Source organism: Electrona antarctica (genome assembly GCF_951216825.1).
Source record: "Electrona antarctica genome assembly, chromosome: 17".
Taxonomy (NCBI): Eukaryota; Metazoa; Chordata; class Actinopteri; order Myctophiformes; family Myctophidae; genus Electrona; species Electrona antarctica.
The window spans coordinates 45,134,031-45,151,115 of record NC_136798.1 but is presented as its reverse complement, the minus strand read 5'-3'; the positions used below and the strand labels follow the sequence as shown (position 1 = coordinate 45,151,115).

General features: G+C 43.6%; 1 protein-coding gene across 1 annotated transcript in view; it reads right to left on the bottom strand.

Annotated features, from left to right (window-relative positions):
- The window catches only part of LOC306941159 (kinase D-interacting substrate of 220 kDa B-like), a 116,092-nt gene that overhangs the window by 54,392 nt on the left and 44,615 nt on the right, over positions 1 to 17,085 (bottom strand). The window contains exons 16-22 of the mRNA XM_079526471.1: positions 16,915 to 17,066; positions 15,015 to 15,118; positions 14,637 to 14,822; positions 12,870 to 13,010; positions 12,136 to 12,373; positions 10,260 to 10,348; positions 9,228 to 9,372 (exon numbers count right to left, since the gene is read on the bottom strand). Coding sequence (XP_079382597.1) covers positions 9,228 to 9,372; positions 10,260 to 10,348; positions 12,136 to 12,373; positions 12,870 to 13,010; positions 14,637 to 14,822; positions 15,015 to 15,118; positions 16,915 to 17,066 — 1,055 coding nt within the window. The remainder of the gene's footprint in view (positions 1 to 9,227; positions 9,373 to 10,259; positions 10,349 to 12,135; positions 12,374 to 12,869; positions 13,011 to 14,636; positions 14,823 to 15,014; positions 15,119 to 16,914; positions 17,067 to 17,085) is intronic.

The following is a 17,085-nucleotide window of genomic DNA, read 5'->3' as shown; positions in this document are numbered from 1 at the left end:
GATTCAGGGTACATGTATGTTGTTGGGACAGGATTATAGGCTGATTCAGGGTACATGTATGTTGGGACAGGATTATAGACTGATTCAGGGTACATGTATGTTGGGACAGGATTGTAGGCTGATTCAGGGTACATGTATGTTGTTGGGACAGGATTATAGGGTGATTCAGGGTACATGTATGTTGGGACAGGATTATAGGCTGATTCAGGGTACATGTATGTTGTTGGGACAGGATTATAGACTGATTCAGGGTACATGTATGTTGGGACAGGATTATAGGCTGATTCAGGGTACATTTATGTTGAGACAGGATTATAGACTGATTCAGGGTACATGTATGTTGTTGGGACAGGATTATAGGCTGATTCAGGGTACATGTATGTTGGGACAGGATTATAGGCTGATTCAGGGTACATGTATGTTGGGACAGGATTATAGACTGATTCAGGGTACATGTATGTTGGGACAGGATTATAGGCTGATTCAGGGTACATTTATGTTGGGACAGGATTATAGACTGATTCAGGGTACATGTATGTTGTTGGGACAGGATTATAGGCTGATTCAGGGTACATGTATGTTGGGACAGGATTATAGACTGATTCAGGGTACATGTATGTTGTTGGGACAGGATTATAGGCTGATTCAGGGTACATGTATGTTGGGACAGGATTATAGACTGATTCAGGGTACATGTATGTTGTTGGGACAGGATTATAGGCTGATTCAGGGTACATGTATGTTGTTGGGACAGGATTATAGACTGATTCAGGGTACATGTATGTTATTGGGACAGGATTATAGACTGATTCAGGGTACATGTATGTTGTTCTGTATGTGCTGTATACACAATACAGTGCAATGCAGCGTAGAGCTACAGTTGGCACAGGCAAGCAAAAACCTCCCTCGGTTCGGCGCTGTGCCTCCCCTCAGCCGTGCACAATTCAAGGTCGCTGGATGGGGGGGGTGCCTATCTCGCATTCAGGTCAAGTCAAGTGAATTGTATTTATATTTATATAGCATATTTAACCCATTTTGACCCGAGATCAGATTCTAAAAATGTCTTCTACATCCTGACAGTTTTCTGAAAAAGCTATGTTTCTATGTCAGTCGTTCTTCGATTTTTCAAAAATAGCAGACCTACAAGCTGGTAACGCGCCACTCGGTTGCGTGCTACGAGCTTGTAGATCTGCTATTTTTCAATAGCTAAAGCATAACATAATGCTAACACCAAAAGGGGTTCCCGCCCAAAATGGGTTAAACACACACACACACACACACACACACACACACACACACACACACACACACACACACACACACACACACACACACACACACACACACACACACACGCTACCAACGGTAGCTCTACGCTGCATTGAACTGTATTGTGTATACATAGATATATACACACACACACACACACACACACACACACACACACACATTTCTTTATACCTGTGTTATTAAGGCTAATGCTAATGTAAGATGCTAACAGCCTATGTTACCTGCCCTGCCATCTTAGTTTAGCTTAGCTTAGCTTAGTTTAGCCTGCCCTGCCAGCTTAGTTTAGCTTAGCTTAGCTTGGTCTATTTTAGTGTAGCTTTGCCTAGCAGCTTAGCTAAACTATGGAAAACAAGCAGTTACGGTGTCAAGGATTTCTCCTTTAACATTGTGGACAATTGATCAGTTCTCTGTCAACATTGATTATAGGCTGATTCAGGGTACATGTATGTTGGGAAAGGATTACAGGCTGATTCAGGGTACATGTATGTTGGGACAGGATTATAGGCTGATTCAGGGTACATGTATGTTGGGAAAGGATTACAGGCTGATTCAGGGTACATGTATGTTGGGACAGGATTATAGGCTGATTCAGGGTACATGTATGTTGGGACAGGATTATAGGCTGATTCAGGGTACATGTATGTTGGGACAGGATTATAGACTGATTCAGGGTACATGTATGTTGGGACAGGATTATAGGCTGATTCAGGGTACATGTATGTTGTTGGGACAGGATTACAGGCTGATTCAGGGTACATGTATGTTGGGACAGGATTATAAGCTGATTCAGGGTACATGTATGTTGGGACAGGATTATAGGCTGATTCAGGGTACATGTATGTTGGGACAGGATTATAGGCTGATTCAGGGTACATGTATGTTGGGACAGGATTATAGGCTGATTCAGGGTACATTTATGTTGGGACAGGATTATAGACTGATTCAGGGTACATGTATGTTGTTGGGACAGGATTATAGGCTGATTCAGGGTACATGTATGTTGGGACAGGATTATAGACTGATTCAGGGTACATGTATGTTGGGACAGGATTGTAGGCTGATTCAGGGTACATGTATGTTGTTGGGACAGGATTATAGGGTGATTCAGGGTACATGTATGTTGGGACAGGATTATAGGCTGATTCAGGGTACATGTATGTTGTTGGGACAGGATTATAGACTGATTCAGGGTACATGTATGTTGGGACAGGATTATAGGCTGATGCAGGGTACATTTATGTTGAGACAGGATTATAGACTGATTCAGGGTACATGTATGTTGTTGGGACAGGATTATAGGCTGATTCAGGGTACATGTATGTTGGGACAGGATTATAGGCTGATTCAGGGTACATGTATGTTGGGACAGGATTATAGACTGATTCAGGGTACATGTATGTTGGGACAGGATTATAGGCTGATTCAGGGTACATTTATGTTGGGACAGGATTATAGACTGATTCAGGGTACATGTATGTTGTTGGGACAGGATTATAGGATGATTCAGGGTACATGTATGTTGGGACAGGATTATAGACTGATTCAGGGTACATGTATGTTGTTGGGACAGGATTATAGGCTGATTCAGGGTACATGTATGTTGGGACAGGATTATAGACTGATTCAGGGTACATGTATGTTGTTGGGACAGGATTATAGGCTGATTCAGGGTACATGTATGTTGTTGGGACAGGATTATAGACTGATTCAGGGTACATGTATGTTGTTGGGACAGGATTATAGACTGATTCAGGGTACATGTATGTTGTTCTGTATGTGCTGTATACACAATACAGTGCAATGCAGCGTAGAGCTACAGTTGGCACAGGCAAGCAAAAACCTCCCTCGGTTCGGCGCTGTGCCTCCCCTCAGCCGTGCACAATTCAAGGTCGCTGGATGGGGGGGGTGCCTATCTCGCATTCAGGTCAAGTCAAGTGAATTGTATTTATATTTATATAGCATATTTAACCCATTTTGACCCGAGATCAGATTCTAAAAATGTCTTCTACATCCTGACAGTTTTCTGAAAAAGCTATGTTTCTATGTCAGTCGTTCTTCGATTTTTCAAAAATAGCAGACCTACAAGCTGGTAACGCGCCACTCGGTTGCGTGCTACGAGCTTGTAGATCTGCTATTTTTCAATAGCTAAAGCATAACATAATGCTAACACCAAAAGGGGTTCCCGCCCAAAATGGGTTAAACACACACACACACACACACACACACACACACACACACACACACACACACACACACACACACACACACACACACACACACACACACACACACACACGCTACCAACGGTAGCTCTACGCTGCATTGAACTGTATTGTGTATACATAGATATATACACACACACACACACACACACACACACACACACACACATTTCTTTATACCTGTGTTATTAAGGCTAATGCTAATGTAAGATGCTAACAGCCTATGTTACCTGCCCTGCCATCTTAGTTTAGCTTAGCTTAGCTTAGTTTAGCCTGCCCTGCCAGCTTAGTTTAGCTTAGCTTAGCTTGGTCTATTTTAGTGTAGCTTTGCCTAGCAGCTTAGCTAAACTATGGAAAACAAGCAGTTACGGTGTCAAGGATTTCTCCTTTAACATTGTGGACAATTGATCAGTTCTCTGTCAACATTGATTATAGGCTGATTCAGGGTACATGTATGTTGGGAAAGGATTACAGGCTGATTCAGGGTACATGTATGTTGGGACAGGATTATAGGCTGATTCAGGGTACATGTATGTTGGGAAAGGATTACAGGCTGATTCAGGGTACATGTATGTTGGGACAGGATTATAGGCTGATTCAGGGTACATGTATGTTGGGACAGGATTATAGGCTGATTCAGGGTACATGTATGTTGGGACAGGATTATAGACTGATTCAGGGTACATGTATGTTGGGACAGGATTATAGGCTGATTCAGGGTACATGTATGTTGTTGGGACAGGATTACAGGCTGATTCAGGGTACATGTATGTTGGGACAGGATTATAAGCTGATTCAGGGTACATGTATGTTGGGACAGGATTATAGGCTGATTCAGGGTACATGTATGTTGGGACAGGATTATAGGCTGATTCAGGGTACATGTATGTTGGGACAGGATTATAGGCTGATTCAGGGTACATTTATGTTGGGACAGGATTATAGACTGATTCAGGGTACATGTATGTTGTTGGGACAGGATTATAGGCTGATTCAGGGTACATGTATGTTGGGACAGGATTATAGACTGATTCAGGGTACATGTATGTTGGGACAGGATTGTAGGCTGATTCAGGGTACATGTATGTTGTTGGGACAGGATTATAGGGTGATTCAGGGTACATGTATGTTGGGACAGGATTATAGGCTGATTCAGGGTACATGTATGTTGTTGGGACAGGATTATAGACTGATTCAGGGTACATGTATGTTGGGACAGGATTATAGGCTGATGCAGGGTACATTTATGTTGAGACAGGATTATAGACTGATTCAGGGTACATGTATGTTGTTGGGACAGGATTATAGGCTGATTCAGGGTACATGTATGTTGGGACAGGATTATAGGCTGATTCAGGGTACATGTATGTTGGGACAGGATTATAGACTGATTCAGGGTACATGTATGTTGGGACAGGATTATAGGCTGATTCAGGGTACATTTATGTTGGGACAGGATTATAGACTGATTCAGGGTACATGTATGTTGTTGGGACAGGATTATAGGATGATTCAGGGTACATGTATGTTGGGACAGGATTATAGACTGATTCAGGGTACATGTATGTTGTTGGGACAGGATTATAGGCTGATTCAGGGTACATGTATGTTGGGACAGGATTATAGACTGATTCAGGGTACATGTATGTTGTTGGGACAGGATTATAGGCTGATTCAGGGTACATGTATGTTGTTGGGACAGGATTATAGACTGATTCAGGGTACATGTATGTTGTTGGGACAGGATTATAGACTGATTCAGGGTACATGTATGTTGTTCTGTATGTGCTGTATACACAATACAGTGCAATGCAGCGTAGAGCTACAGTTGGCACAGGCAAGCAAAAACCTCCCTCGGTTCGGCGCTGTGCCTCCCCTCAGCCGTGCACAATTCAAGGTCGCTGGATGGGGGGGGTGCCTATCTCGCATTCAGGTCAAGTCAAGTGAATTGTATTTATATTTATATAGCATATTTAACCCATTTTGACCCGAGATCAGATTCTAAAAATGTCTTCTACATCCTGACAGTTTTCTGAAAAAGCTATGTTTCTATGTCAGTCGTTCTTCGATTTTTCAAAAATAGCAGACCTACAAGCTGGTAACGCGCCACTCGGTTGCGTGCTACGAGCTTGTAGATCTGCTATTTTTCAATAGCTAAAGCATAACATAATGCTAACACCAAAAGGGGTTCCCGCCCAAAATGGGTTAAAGACAACAGCTGTTGTGCTTTCCATGACAAATAGACCGTAGTCTGTCCCGCAGCTAGCGCAATGATAAGAGCATAAAACAAGCCAAGCAAAACAAAATAACAGCAACAATAAAAACAGCAAAAACAACAACATACGATAACCATCAAACTGTGTTAAAAGCCAGACTAAAACGTTTTCAAGTTGGATTTAACAATCTCCAGGGTGGAATGGAAGATCATTCCATGGTGTAGGCCAGGGGTTCTCAACGTTTTTGGCCGGGGACCCCCGGAAATGCTTTGGCAATGTCTCGGGACCCCCGCCCCGCCCCCTCCCGACCCCCAATATAAATTGACTGCTACAATAACCTTAAACCATTTTGGGCGGGAACCCCTTTTGGTGTTTTAAGCATTGTTATAATTTAGCTATTGAAAAATAGCAGATCTACAAGCTCATAGCGCGCCACCGAGTGGCGCGCTACGAGCTTGTAGGTCTGCTATTTTTAAAAAATCGTGATTTTTTTTTTTTTTTTTTTTAATAATTTGGGGACCCCCTAAAATAATTTGGTGACCCCCCGAGGGGTCGCGACCCACAGGTTGAGAACCCCTGGTGTAGGCCAGGGTGCAGCTACAGAGAAGGCCCCATCACCTTTGTTTTTAAGGGGTCAGAAAACAGCGCACGAGTGCTGTTCATGCAGCCCCCGAAGAATCAAAGAATGAAGTGAGGGGCGCTCTTATCATCGTACATCATCATGCATCATCTCATACTGGCCAATCAGAATGCCTGTTGCCTGTGATTGGTTAGCTGATTTGTGCATTTACATATGACGTACATTTTCCCTTCAATGTCAATGGCAAATCTTGAGACTTGTGGGGACAAAAGCTGTTTATAGAAGGGTTAGCACCCCTTAGAAACAACTACAACTAAATAATCGGCTAAATTGTTATTTTAAACATCGGTATCGGTATCGGGGAAGAATTTCCATATTGGCGCATCCCTAATGATGACATATTATGATAAGAGTGCCCCTCACTTCACACAGGTGTGATTTTTATATACTGTATAGCACAATGTTAGTCTACAGATGTGCCATTTGAGAACTGCACGCGTCACACCATCGGCAAGACAGCGGATGGTCAGCAAATTGACAGAACGTTGTCGAAAAGACAAAGATGTGTCGAAAAGTGACACTTGTGTTCAGTAACAAAACAGAAGAAAGTTTATTTGGGCTTGTTTCTAAAGTGTAGTTGTTTATTTGGGCTTGTTTCTAAAGTGTAGTTGTTTATTTGGTCTCGTTTCTAAAGTGTAGTTGTTTATTTGGTCTCGCTTCTAAAGTGTAGTTGTTTATTTGGGCTTGTTTCTAAAGTGTAGTTGTTTATTTGGGCTTGTTTCCAAAGTGTAGTTTTTTATTTGGGCTTGTTTCTAAAGTGTAGTTGTTTATTTGTGTGCTACCCACATTACTAGGTGTTGTACCAGGGTCCCCTATGCAACATTTGTCTCGTTAAAATGTTTCAAAAATAACAATTACTTATTTTTTTAAAACCTTTTTAGTAGCGGATGTAAAGGCTAACAATGTGTGTGTTGGTAAGGGTAGGCAAAATAAGCTAATTAGCTTCAGCCTACACCATTTTTGGTCATAGCAATGTATCCTTATTTATATACCGTTTCATTCTGTACATGAACTGAAGACCAAAATAAAACATTGAAAGTGAAAGTGTGAGCTGTGTGTGAGTTTGTAGATCTGCTATTGTCAAATAGTCAATCAATTTAAAAAGAAATCGTTTTTTCGAGCCGAACAAATAATTAGAAAGAAGAAGAAAACGGCAGGTTACAACACTTTTTTTCTTGTTTTTCTTCTTTGAAGAAAAGAAGAATTTTCACAAACCAGCAATTTTCATTGGCTCATAAAAACTTCATATACTTATATTATATAGCTGCAAGATAAACACTTTCTTAACACAATCAGGATTTCTTTCAAAATAGCAGCTCGGGGGGGGGGGGGGGTGCAGATAGGGCAGCTTTTACTCTGATAGCCCCCCCCCCCCCCCCCCCCCCAGCCCCCCCTTCCGCTCCGTACAAAAACCGTGAGGAATAATGTTGCTTGCTTACCTCGCTATGATTACGATAAAGTCGCTGAATAATCCCTCATGTTCATATTTGAAACGAGAGCCATGTTGCAGTCAGAAATGAAGAGCTTAGTATAATTATCCATCTGGTCAAAACCACAGCGTATATTTATCAATGAAAATGATCCATCGGTTGGATTAGCAATGATGTCTCCACACGTCCTACGGTCTAAATGGGTTAAAATGTGAATCCAAATTAAATCCAGAAATTGGATCTTATGATCAAAATAAGAACCTTGAAAAGGTGTGTGAAAAGGAAAATCATGTGGCCAAGTCTTTGCCACAGACCATGAAGTGTTGTTTTTGGCAGCAAATTTTGATTTTAGTTTTAGTCATAGGGCAGTATTATGCGTGTCTTAAGTACCAGGTCTTATGACTTAACTTAAGACCTGGAGGCGTGGTCAATGCTGTTTGGCCACTCAGAATAGCCAAATGGCATTGATCACGCCTCCAGGTCTTAAGTTAAGTAATAAGACCTGGTACTTAAGACACGCATAATACTGCCCTATATAGTCTCTTGAATAGTTTTCATTTAGTTTCAGTCACATTTTAGTCACCTGGAATGCTTTAGTGTTAGTCTAGTTTTAAATGTACAGTTGATTTAGTCGACTAAAATGTACTTTGGCGGGCCTTGATGACGTTGCAGCGCGACACGTTGTGAGCTTGTAGATCGGCTATTTTCAGCATGCAACCAAGTGTAAAATTACTGGATCTCTTGTCCATTAGTCCCCTCCTAACATTATAGTTTGTATTTGTTGACACAACTGTCAGTATATTTAGTCTCAGTTTTAGTCGTCGTAGCTTAGTTTTCATTTAGTTTTCTGCGTGTAAAATGACTTGTGTCTTTTACTTACACTGGATCTCTTGTCCACTATACCTTCCTAACATTTTAGTCTAGTTTTAGTTTGTTGACAAAATTGTATAGATATTTAGTCGTACTTTAAGTCAAAAAGAAAAAAGGGCAGTCGACGAACAATTTTTGTCACGGTATATTAGTCGACAAAATCAAACACAGATGAAGAAATAACAGAACGAAGAAAGGGAGTTTGCATGTTCTCCCCGTGTCCCCTAGGGTTGGTACTCTTACAAAAAAACATGCAGTAATCCTGGTCTCTAAACTACCTCCCCCTGGCCAGCCGGGGCGCCTGATGTAGGGGAAAGGAACTGGTCGGAATAACGTGTTCCTTCCACGCGCTACGTCCGGCTGGGGAAACTCCCCCCTGTCAGGTGAAAAGAAGCAGCTTGGACTCCTCATGCATAGAAGGGAGCTTGAGGTCAGTCCGCTGCCCACCCCCAGGTTGGCAGAGGAAGTTTACAGCACCCAGGATTGCATTAGATAATTGACACTGGGTGAAAAAAATGGGTTTCAAAATGTGGGATAAGAAGGAGGCGCGTCAACTGACCCGTGACGGAGACGATGTTGAGCAGCCTCCGCATGGTCTGAGGGCTGATGTCGCTGAACCAGTCCTCCGTCACCAGCAGCTTGGTCAGGTCGAAGCTCATCTGCCTGGTCACCGTGCGCTGCATCTGCCGACGCCGGTACGTGTCCTGTATGGGTCAGACGGACGGGTAGGCAGGCAGGCAGGCAGACAGACAGACAGACAGACAGACAGACAGACAGACAGACAGACAGACAGACAGACAGACAACTTTATTAACACATTTAATACGGCCCAGCCCCTCTACGCGAGATTGTGGTGCTATTGCCAGATAAATCCGCGAAATAAGTAGAGAAGAAGCCGGAAGTGATGTAGTCCGGATCTGTAGTGTGCGTAGGCCTACAGATCTGTAGTGTGCGTAGGACTACAGATCTGTAGTGTGCGTAGGACTACAGATCTGTAGTGTGCGTAGGACTACAGATCTGTAGTGTGCGTAGGCCTACAGATCTGTAGTCTGCGTAGGCCTACAGATCTGTAGTGTGCGTAGGCCTACAGATCTGTAGTCTGCGTAGGCCTACAGATATGTAGTCTGCGTAGGCCTACAGATCTGTAGTGTGCGTAGGCCTACAGATATGTAGTCTGCGTAGGCCTACAGATCTGTAGTGTGCGTAGGCCTACAGATATGTAGTCTGCGTAGGCCTACAGATCTGTAGTGTGCGTAGGCCTACACACTACAGATCCGGACTACATGCCAAATATATATTGAATTACAGCGATCTTGTTTGATATCATTAAAAAGGACCTGAAGACGTGTATAAACAGGTCCAACGCCCCCCCCACGGTTTGATTAGAAAATACGTGTATACACGTCGGTAGCATAATCAGTGTTAAAGTTTTAAAATGTCTAAAAATCTTTTGAAAATAGCAGATGCGACACATTCTGAGCTTGTAGATCGGCTAGTTTCAAATGGCCTGAAATGTATATAGGGCTTAAGTGGTTAATGTATGTTTTGTAATAACGCACGCCATGCCACGCATGCACGCACGCACACTTACCCTGCGGTTCAGTGTGGTCTTGCTGCCAAACTTGGTGAGCTCTCCAAGGCTGTGCTGGGACAGTTTCCTGTCTAACTCCTCGTGCCAGCCTGCAGACAGACAGACGTTAACATTAAATAACATTTAATTAGAGTGTGTGTGTGCGTGTGTGCGTGTGGCGCCTTTATCCAAGGCGCTTTACGTAGTGCATTTCATTCACCCATTCACACACCGATTGCGGCGGAAACCATGCAAGGCACCAACCAGCACATCGGAAAAAATGTGGGGTTCAGTGTCTTGCCCAAGGACACTTATGGCAGCGGTGGGCGAACGGTTTGCGGAGCGGTCTTGATACCGGAAGGTCGCCAGTTCGTATCCCCGGACCGGCACGTTAAAATTACCACCGCTGAAGTGCCCTTGAGCAAGGCATTGAACCACTACCATGAAATGTTCTATGAGCAGGTCCTGGCTGTAAACAAGTATCTGATGCTTAGTCCAGTTACCCTGGGTAAATATAGTAACTTTGCTTTGCTTTGCTTACTTCGACATGTGGACAGGAGTAGCCGGGATTCAAACTGCCGACCCACGGATAATTGGACGACCTGCTCTACCTCCTGAGCCACAGTCGCACAGTCAGAGGCCCCTTTTCCACCGGTTGGTTCCCAATGGGAACCGGTTCAGTTCTTTTTGGTTCTTAGTCCATGAGCCAGAGCTCCAAAATTGGAATGTTAATTATGAATTGAGTGTGCAAAACCATACCTATATTAGATTGTTATGACCATGAGGACTTCCCCAATTGATTAGTTACACGAAGACAACGATTTATTGTATTACAAATTTTACATTTATGTAGGAAAATATGCAAAATAATAGAAAATATGAAAAGGCTACTACTCTGGAGGGTTATCATGTATTAATTTACTTGTATTGATCCTGTAAACAATTTAATATAGGTCTAGTTTTTTCCACCAATGTTGGAGCTCTGGCTCATGGACTAATAACCAAAAAGAACTGAACCGGCTCCCATTGGGAACCAACCGGTGGAAAGGGGGTCACAGTGTGTGCAAGCGTACATGTGTGTGTGTATGCGGCAGTGGTGGAAAGTAACTAAGTACTTTTACTTAAGTACTGTACTTGAGTATTTCCAATTTCCTGTACTTTTACTTCTACTCCACTACATCTCAGAGCCAAAATTTGTACTACTCCACTACAATCATTTGAATACTTTAGTTACTAGTTACTTTGGAGATTTTAATTTTGATTAGAAAACATACATTTACCACTTCAACCCTATACATTTCGGCCATTTGAAAATAGCAGATCTACCAGCTCACAATGCGTCACAACGCGACACATTGTGAGCTTGTAGATCTGCCATTTTCAATAGATTTTGTACACATTTTGAACTTGTGAAATGGGACATTCTGCAATTTGAGTACTTTTACTTTTAGTACTTTAAGTAAATTTCGATGCCGATACTTTTGTACTTTTACTCAAGTACCTTTTCAATTCCGTACTTGTACTTGTACCTCTAAATTGAGGTATTGGTATACTTTTACTTAGGTAAAACAATTGAGTACTTTTTCCACCACTGGTATGCGGTAGGGCATTAAGCAACTAGACTAGTTTACTAGTCGACTAGTAAATCCACTAGTCGACCTTGTTGGTACTAGTTGACTAGTGATTTTGTAGGCCTCAAGATCAGTTAGATTATAGTTATAGTCACCAATGTACACAGTTTTTAAATGTACATATATTTATTTCCAAAAAATATATATATATATTTTACATAATAGGTAGTTAAACTAGTCGACTAGTCGACTAGTAAACTAGTCAACTAGTAAAAATGACTAGAAGTGAATGCCCTAGTATGCGTCAGGCTATATATAGCGTATACCGTCGGGGTTGCCGGCGTCTCCGTTCTGCGGCGTGGCGACGCACATCTTCTTGGCGCTGCTCAGGCCGCGGCTGTTGAGGAAGACGGGCAGGTGGACGATGTTCCGCATGTAGTCGTGGCCGTTGATGTTGGAGTCCCGGAGCACGCTGTTCAGGTTCTGGTTGATGGCCTTGATGATGATGTGCGGGTCCGAGGCGAAGATGGAGATGAACGGGCCCTTGGAGAACAGCACGCGCACCTTGGAGAGGGGGAAAGGAGAACTGTTTGATTAGAGGTTTTCTCAAGACGGGTCGTCCTTTATCCTTTAGAGCAGGGGGTTCTCAACGTTTTTTTGGCTGGGGACTCCCGGAAATACTTTGGCAATGTCAATGTCTGCTATTATTTGAAGTATTTCAGAAAACTTAGGTCAGGATTTAGAAGGCGTTTTTAGAATTAGTCCAAAATGGGTTAACCGGAAGTCAGCTTTGATACATTAGTCTACGGACCCCCATTTAATGGCATTTCTATCTCTGGGACTCCAGTTTATATTGTAAAATCAATGTTACCGGTAATTTAACTCAAGCTGGTTCCATTTGTACCCTCTCAGAGTTACAGACCCATAAGGGTCCATTTGGTTCCAAACTATCATTTAGCTGGAGACCCCCTGGAACTCCCTCAAGGACCCCTGGAGGGACCCCATTTTTGGAACCACTGCTGTAGAGGGTGCTCTCTCTCTCTCTCTCTCTGTCTCTCACCGTGTCCAGCATCTGAAGAACCTTGTCCTGTTCACAGGAGTCCAGGCCGTCGATGATGACCGCCAGACGCGTCTGGTTCTGACTGAAGCCATCGATGGTCCTGGCCATCTGCGCCATCAACTCCACCTCGCTCTTCAACACCTGGAGAGGAGAGGAGAGGAGAGGAGAGGAGAGGAGAGGAGAGGAGAGGAGAGGAGAGGAGAGGAGAGGAGAGGAGAGGAGAGGAGGTGTTACAGTGATATTGGTGACACTGCGTGAAAAGAGGAGTTAACGGGTAATTACAGGACCGGCATTTTGCCTGTAAACCTCAAGTTTAGCGGGCATATACATGTAATAATGTAATATACGGTAATATACGGGTGTGATGGTACAATTCGGGAGTTTACGGGAGTTTGTTGGAAAGTTTACCGGGAGTTTCCTGTAATATACACATCCGTATTCCAAGCCTTTTGCACAGTGTGACCTGCTGAAATATGTGACCAATCGTGTACCATCATTTGCCATGCTGGAGTGACCGAGAGCGAGTGAGTGAGTGAGGCGAGTGGCCGAGATTTTGGGGTATTGGAATTTGGCTCCAGTTGTTTACATTCACCGACGCAGCAATGCGCTCCATTTGTACAGTGGTGGGAAAAGTACTCAATTGTTTTACTTAAAGGGATAGTTCAGATTTTTTGAACTTAAGTTGTATGAAATACTTGCCATTAATATAGTGGTTGCAACTGTATTAATTGATTGCCCGAGTCCCGTGGTGGGAGTTCTGTTCTGGTTTTGGTCAATATTAAGTAGTTCCGGTCATTTTGTGGGGGGCACTGGGGCCACGCAGTAAAAGTAAATGAATCCACAAAACTAACGTCATTTGTATTGTTGACCTATTTCTAAAATATTTGCCCGACTTTCGTTCAACTTTGACCCCTCTATCACATGGAACTATTTTTTGGGCGTAGTGATATGGACACAAAAAACATAGTTCTGTGTGATAGAGGGGTAAAAAAAGAACGGAAGTTGCACTAATATTTTAGAAATAGGTCAACAATACAAATTATGTTAGTTTTGTGGATTCATTTACTTTTACTGCGTGGCCCCCAGTGCCCCCTACAAAATGACCGGAACTACTTGATATTTCACCAAAACTAGAGCAGAACTCCCACCACGGGACTCGGGCAATCAATTAATACAGTTGCAACCACTATATTAATGGCAAGTATTTCATACAACTTAAGTTCAAAAAATCTGAACTATCCCTTTAAGTAAAAGTACCAATACTGCAATTTAGAAGTACTTTGTTACGAGTAAAAGTACGGAATTGAAAATGTACTTGGCGGGGCCTTGATGCCGTCGTAATGACTGTTTATACACTTGCTGAAAATAGCCGATCTACAAGCTCACAACGCGTCGCAGGCTCGCAGCGCATTTCCGTCTACTTTTTATTTGTTGACGAAATCGTCAGTACATTTACTCTTAGTTTGAGTCACCGTAGCTTAATTTTCATTTAGTTTTCCATTTAGTTTTCGTCAGTGGAAAAAGGTGGGGTGCATACTTAGTTTAGACTAGTCATTGGTTAGACATGGGTTAAGGTTAGGTTTAGGTGTGCTGCCCCATGGGAGGTTAGGTTTAGGGTGAGGGTTTGAGATAGGTTGTAGTTGTAGGACTAATGGTCTAACCAATGACTAGTCTAAACCAAAAACTGTCTAAAAAAAGGTTAGTCGACGAGCAAGTTTTCGTCTCGGTTTCAGTCGACGAAATCAACACTGCGTCGTTCGTATGTACCTTCATGAAGCCCTCGCTCTTCAGCTTGCTCATCTTGTTGGCGGCTCCGTGCAGCCTCTTCCTCTGGGAGTTGAGCACAGAGTCGCTGACCCTCCACCATGTCCGCACGTTCAGCAGCACCGCCAGGCCAACCACGCTGGCCATGGACACCAGCACCGCGTTCACCTCCTTGTTGTCCCCGTCCACCTGCCAAGGGGTCATAGGTCATATAGGGTCATAGGGTTATAAGGTCAGCAGCAGCACCAGCACCACCGCGTTCACCTCCTGGTTGTCCCCCTTCCACCTGCAGGTGCAGGGAGTTAGGGATTGATTGGTCTCGCGTTGACTTTGAAGACAGTCACCAGACACTGTCCTTAAACACGGTCACCAGACACTGACCTTAAACACGGCCAGCAGGGACATGCCGGTCACCAGACACAGCAGGACGAACAGGAAGATGACGAAGGACGGAATGCAACACGTCTGCTTCCACTTCTTCTTCCCTGAGGACGACGGAAGCACACGCGGACACATGGAGTCATTATTAACCCATTTAGACCTGACTTTAAAAAATGTCTTCTAAATTCTGACAGTTTTCTGAAATACCTCATGTTTCTGTATCAGTGGTGCTCAATAATTCATGTCAAGGACCCCAAAAATGATAAGTAATTGGGCCACCGACCCCCCATCTGAAAATATGTTATTCCAGGGACCGCCCAGAAGCATAGATTTTAGTTAAAAACGTTTGCTCTGAAAGAATATAAATTCACAGATTTGCACTACATTTCCACGATTTTTCAAAAATAGCAGACCTACAAGTTGTAGAGCTGCTATTTTTCAATAGCTAAAGTATAACATAATGCTTTAAACACCAAAAGGGGTTCCCGCCCAAAATGGGTTAACCCTCTACAAATATTTTCTAATCTAAATCATGACAGTTTTCTGAAAAGAAAACCTATGTTTCTGTCAGTGGTTCTCAAAGTATTTCATGTCAACCCCAAAAGATTATACGGGTAAATTGGCCGCCGACCCCCCCCATCTGAAAATATGTTGTTCCAGAGACCCCCCCAAGAAGTTAAAAACGTTCGCTCTGAAAGAATATATATATTCAAATATCTGCTTTGAGCGCGGCACTCGGTGCCGCACTATGAGCTTGTAGATCTGCTATTTTTCAATATCTAAAGTATAACATAATGCTTTAAAACACCAAACACCAAAATGGGTTCCCGTCCAGAATGGGATATAATGGTGGTGCAATTGGTTATTTGTGTGCTAATTCTAGGAATCACTGTTATTGAGTTGCTAACCAAATGGACCCTTCTCTTGAGAGTGTACAATGAAACCAAATGGACACTTACGGGTCCACTTGGTTTCACTACAAAATACGCTCTCAAGAGTTCAATTATTATTAAACATTTGTATTACTATATTTACAAGAAGTCCACACCATTAGAGAATGTAGAAGAATTGTTCTTTTGATCAACGTTTGCCTGTTATCTCTCCTATGTTATCACATCGATAAAGCATGGAATTGTGGACAAAATATTATCCTTTATTTATTTTTTTGCAACCCATTTTTTCACCCAGTGTCAATTATCTACATATATGTAATCCTGGGCGCTACATTTCCTCTGCCAACCTGGGGGGGGGGGGGGAGGGGATTGACCTCATGCTTCCTTATATGCATGAGGAGTCCAAGCTGCTTCTTTTCACCTGACAGGGAGAGAGTTTCCCCGGCCGGACGTATAGCGCATGGAAGGAACACGTTATTCCGACCAGTTCCTATCCCCTCCATCAGGCGCCCCGGCTGGCCAGGGGGAGGTAGTTTAGAGACCAGGATTACTGTATGTTTTTTGTGAGGGTACCTACCCTAGGGGACACGGGGAGAACATGTGAGGGTACCTACCCTAGGGGACACGTGGAGAACATGTGAGGGAACCTACCCTAGGGGACACGGGGAGAACATGTGAGGGTACGTACCCTAGGGGACACGGGGAGAACATGTGAGGGTACCTACCCTAGGGGACACGGGGAGAACATGTGAGGGTACCTACCCTAGGGGACACGGGGAGAACATGTGAGGGTACCTACCCTAGGGGACACGGGGAGAACATGTGAGGGTACCTACCCTAGGGGACACGGGGAGAACATGTGAGGGTACGTACCCTAGGGGACACGGGGATAACATGCAAACTCCACACAGTGCCCATACCCCGACCTCGGTATATGGGCACTGATGACGCGGAGGAGAGAACGCGCCAAATCAAGTTTGTGCGAGTGCATTCTGAATACAACAAACCTTGCGTCTCTTCGGTCTTGAACACCCTGAAGAGCCTGGTCGCCAGGAAGCCAAACTCTCTCTCGCAGGCGTCCGACAGGGTGGCGATCATCTCCGCCATGGACGTCTCTCCTCCCACGCTGGACAGGCGGTTATAGTCTGTGAACAGGAACCTGCCAGGGAGGGACACAC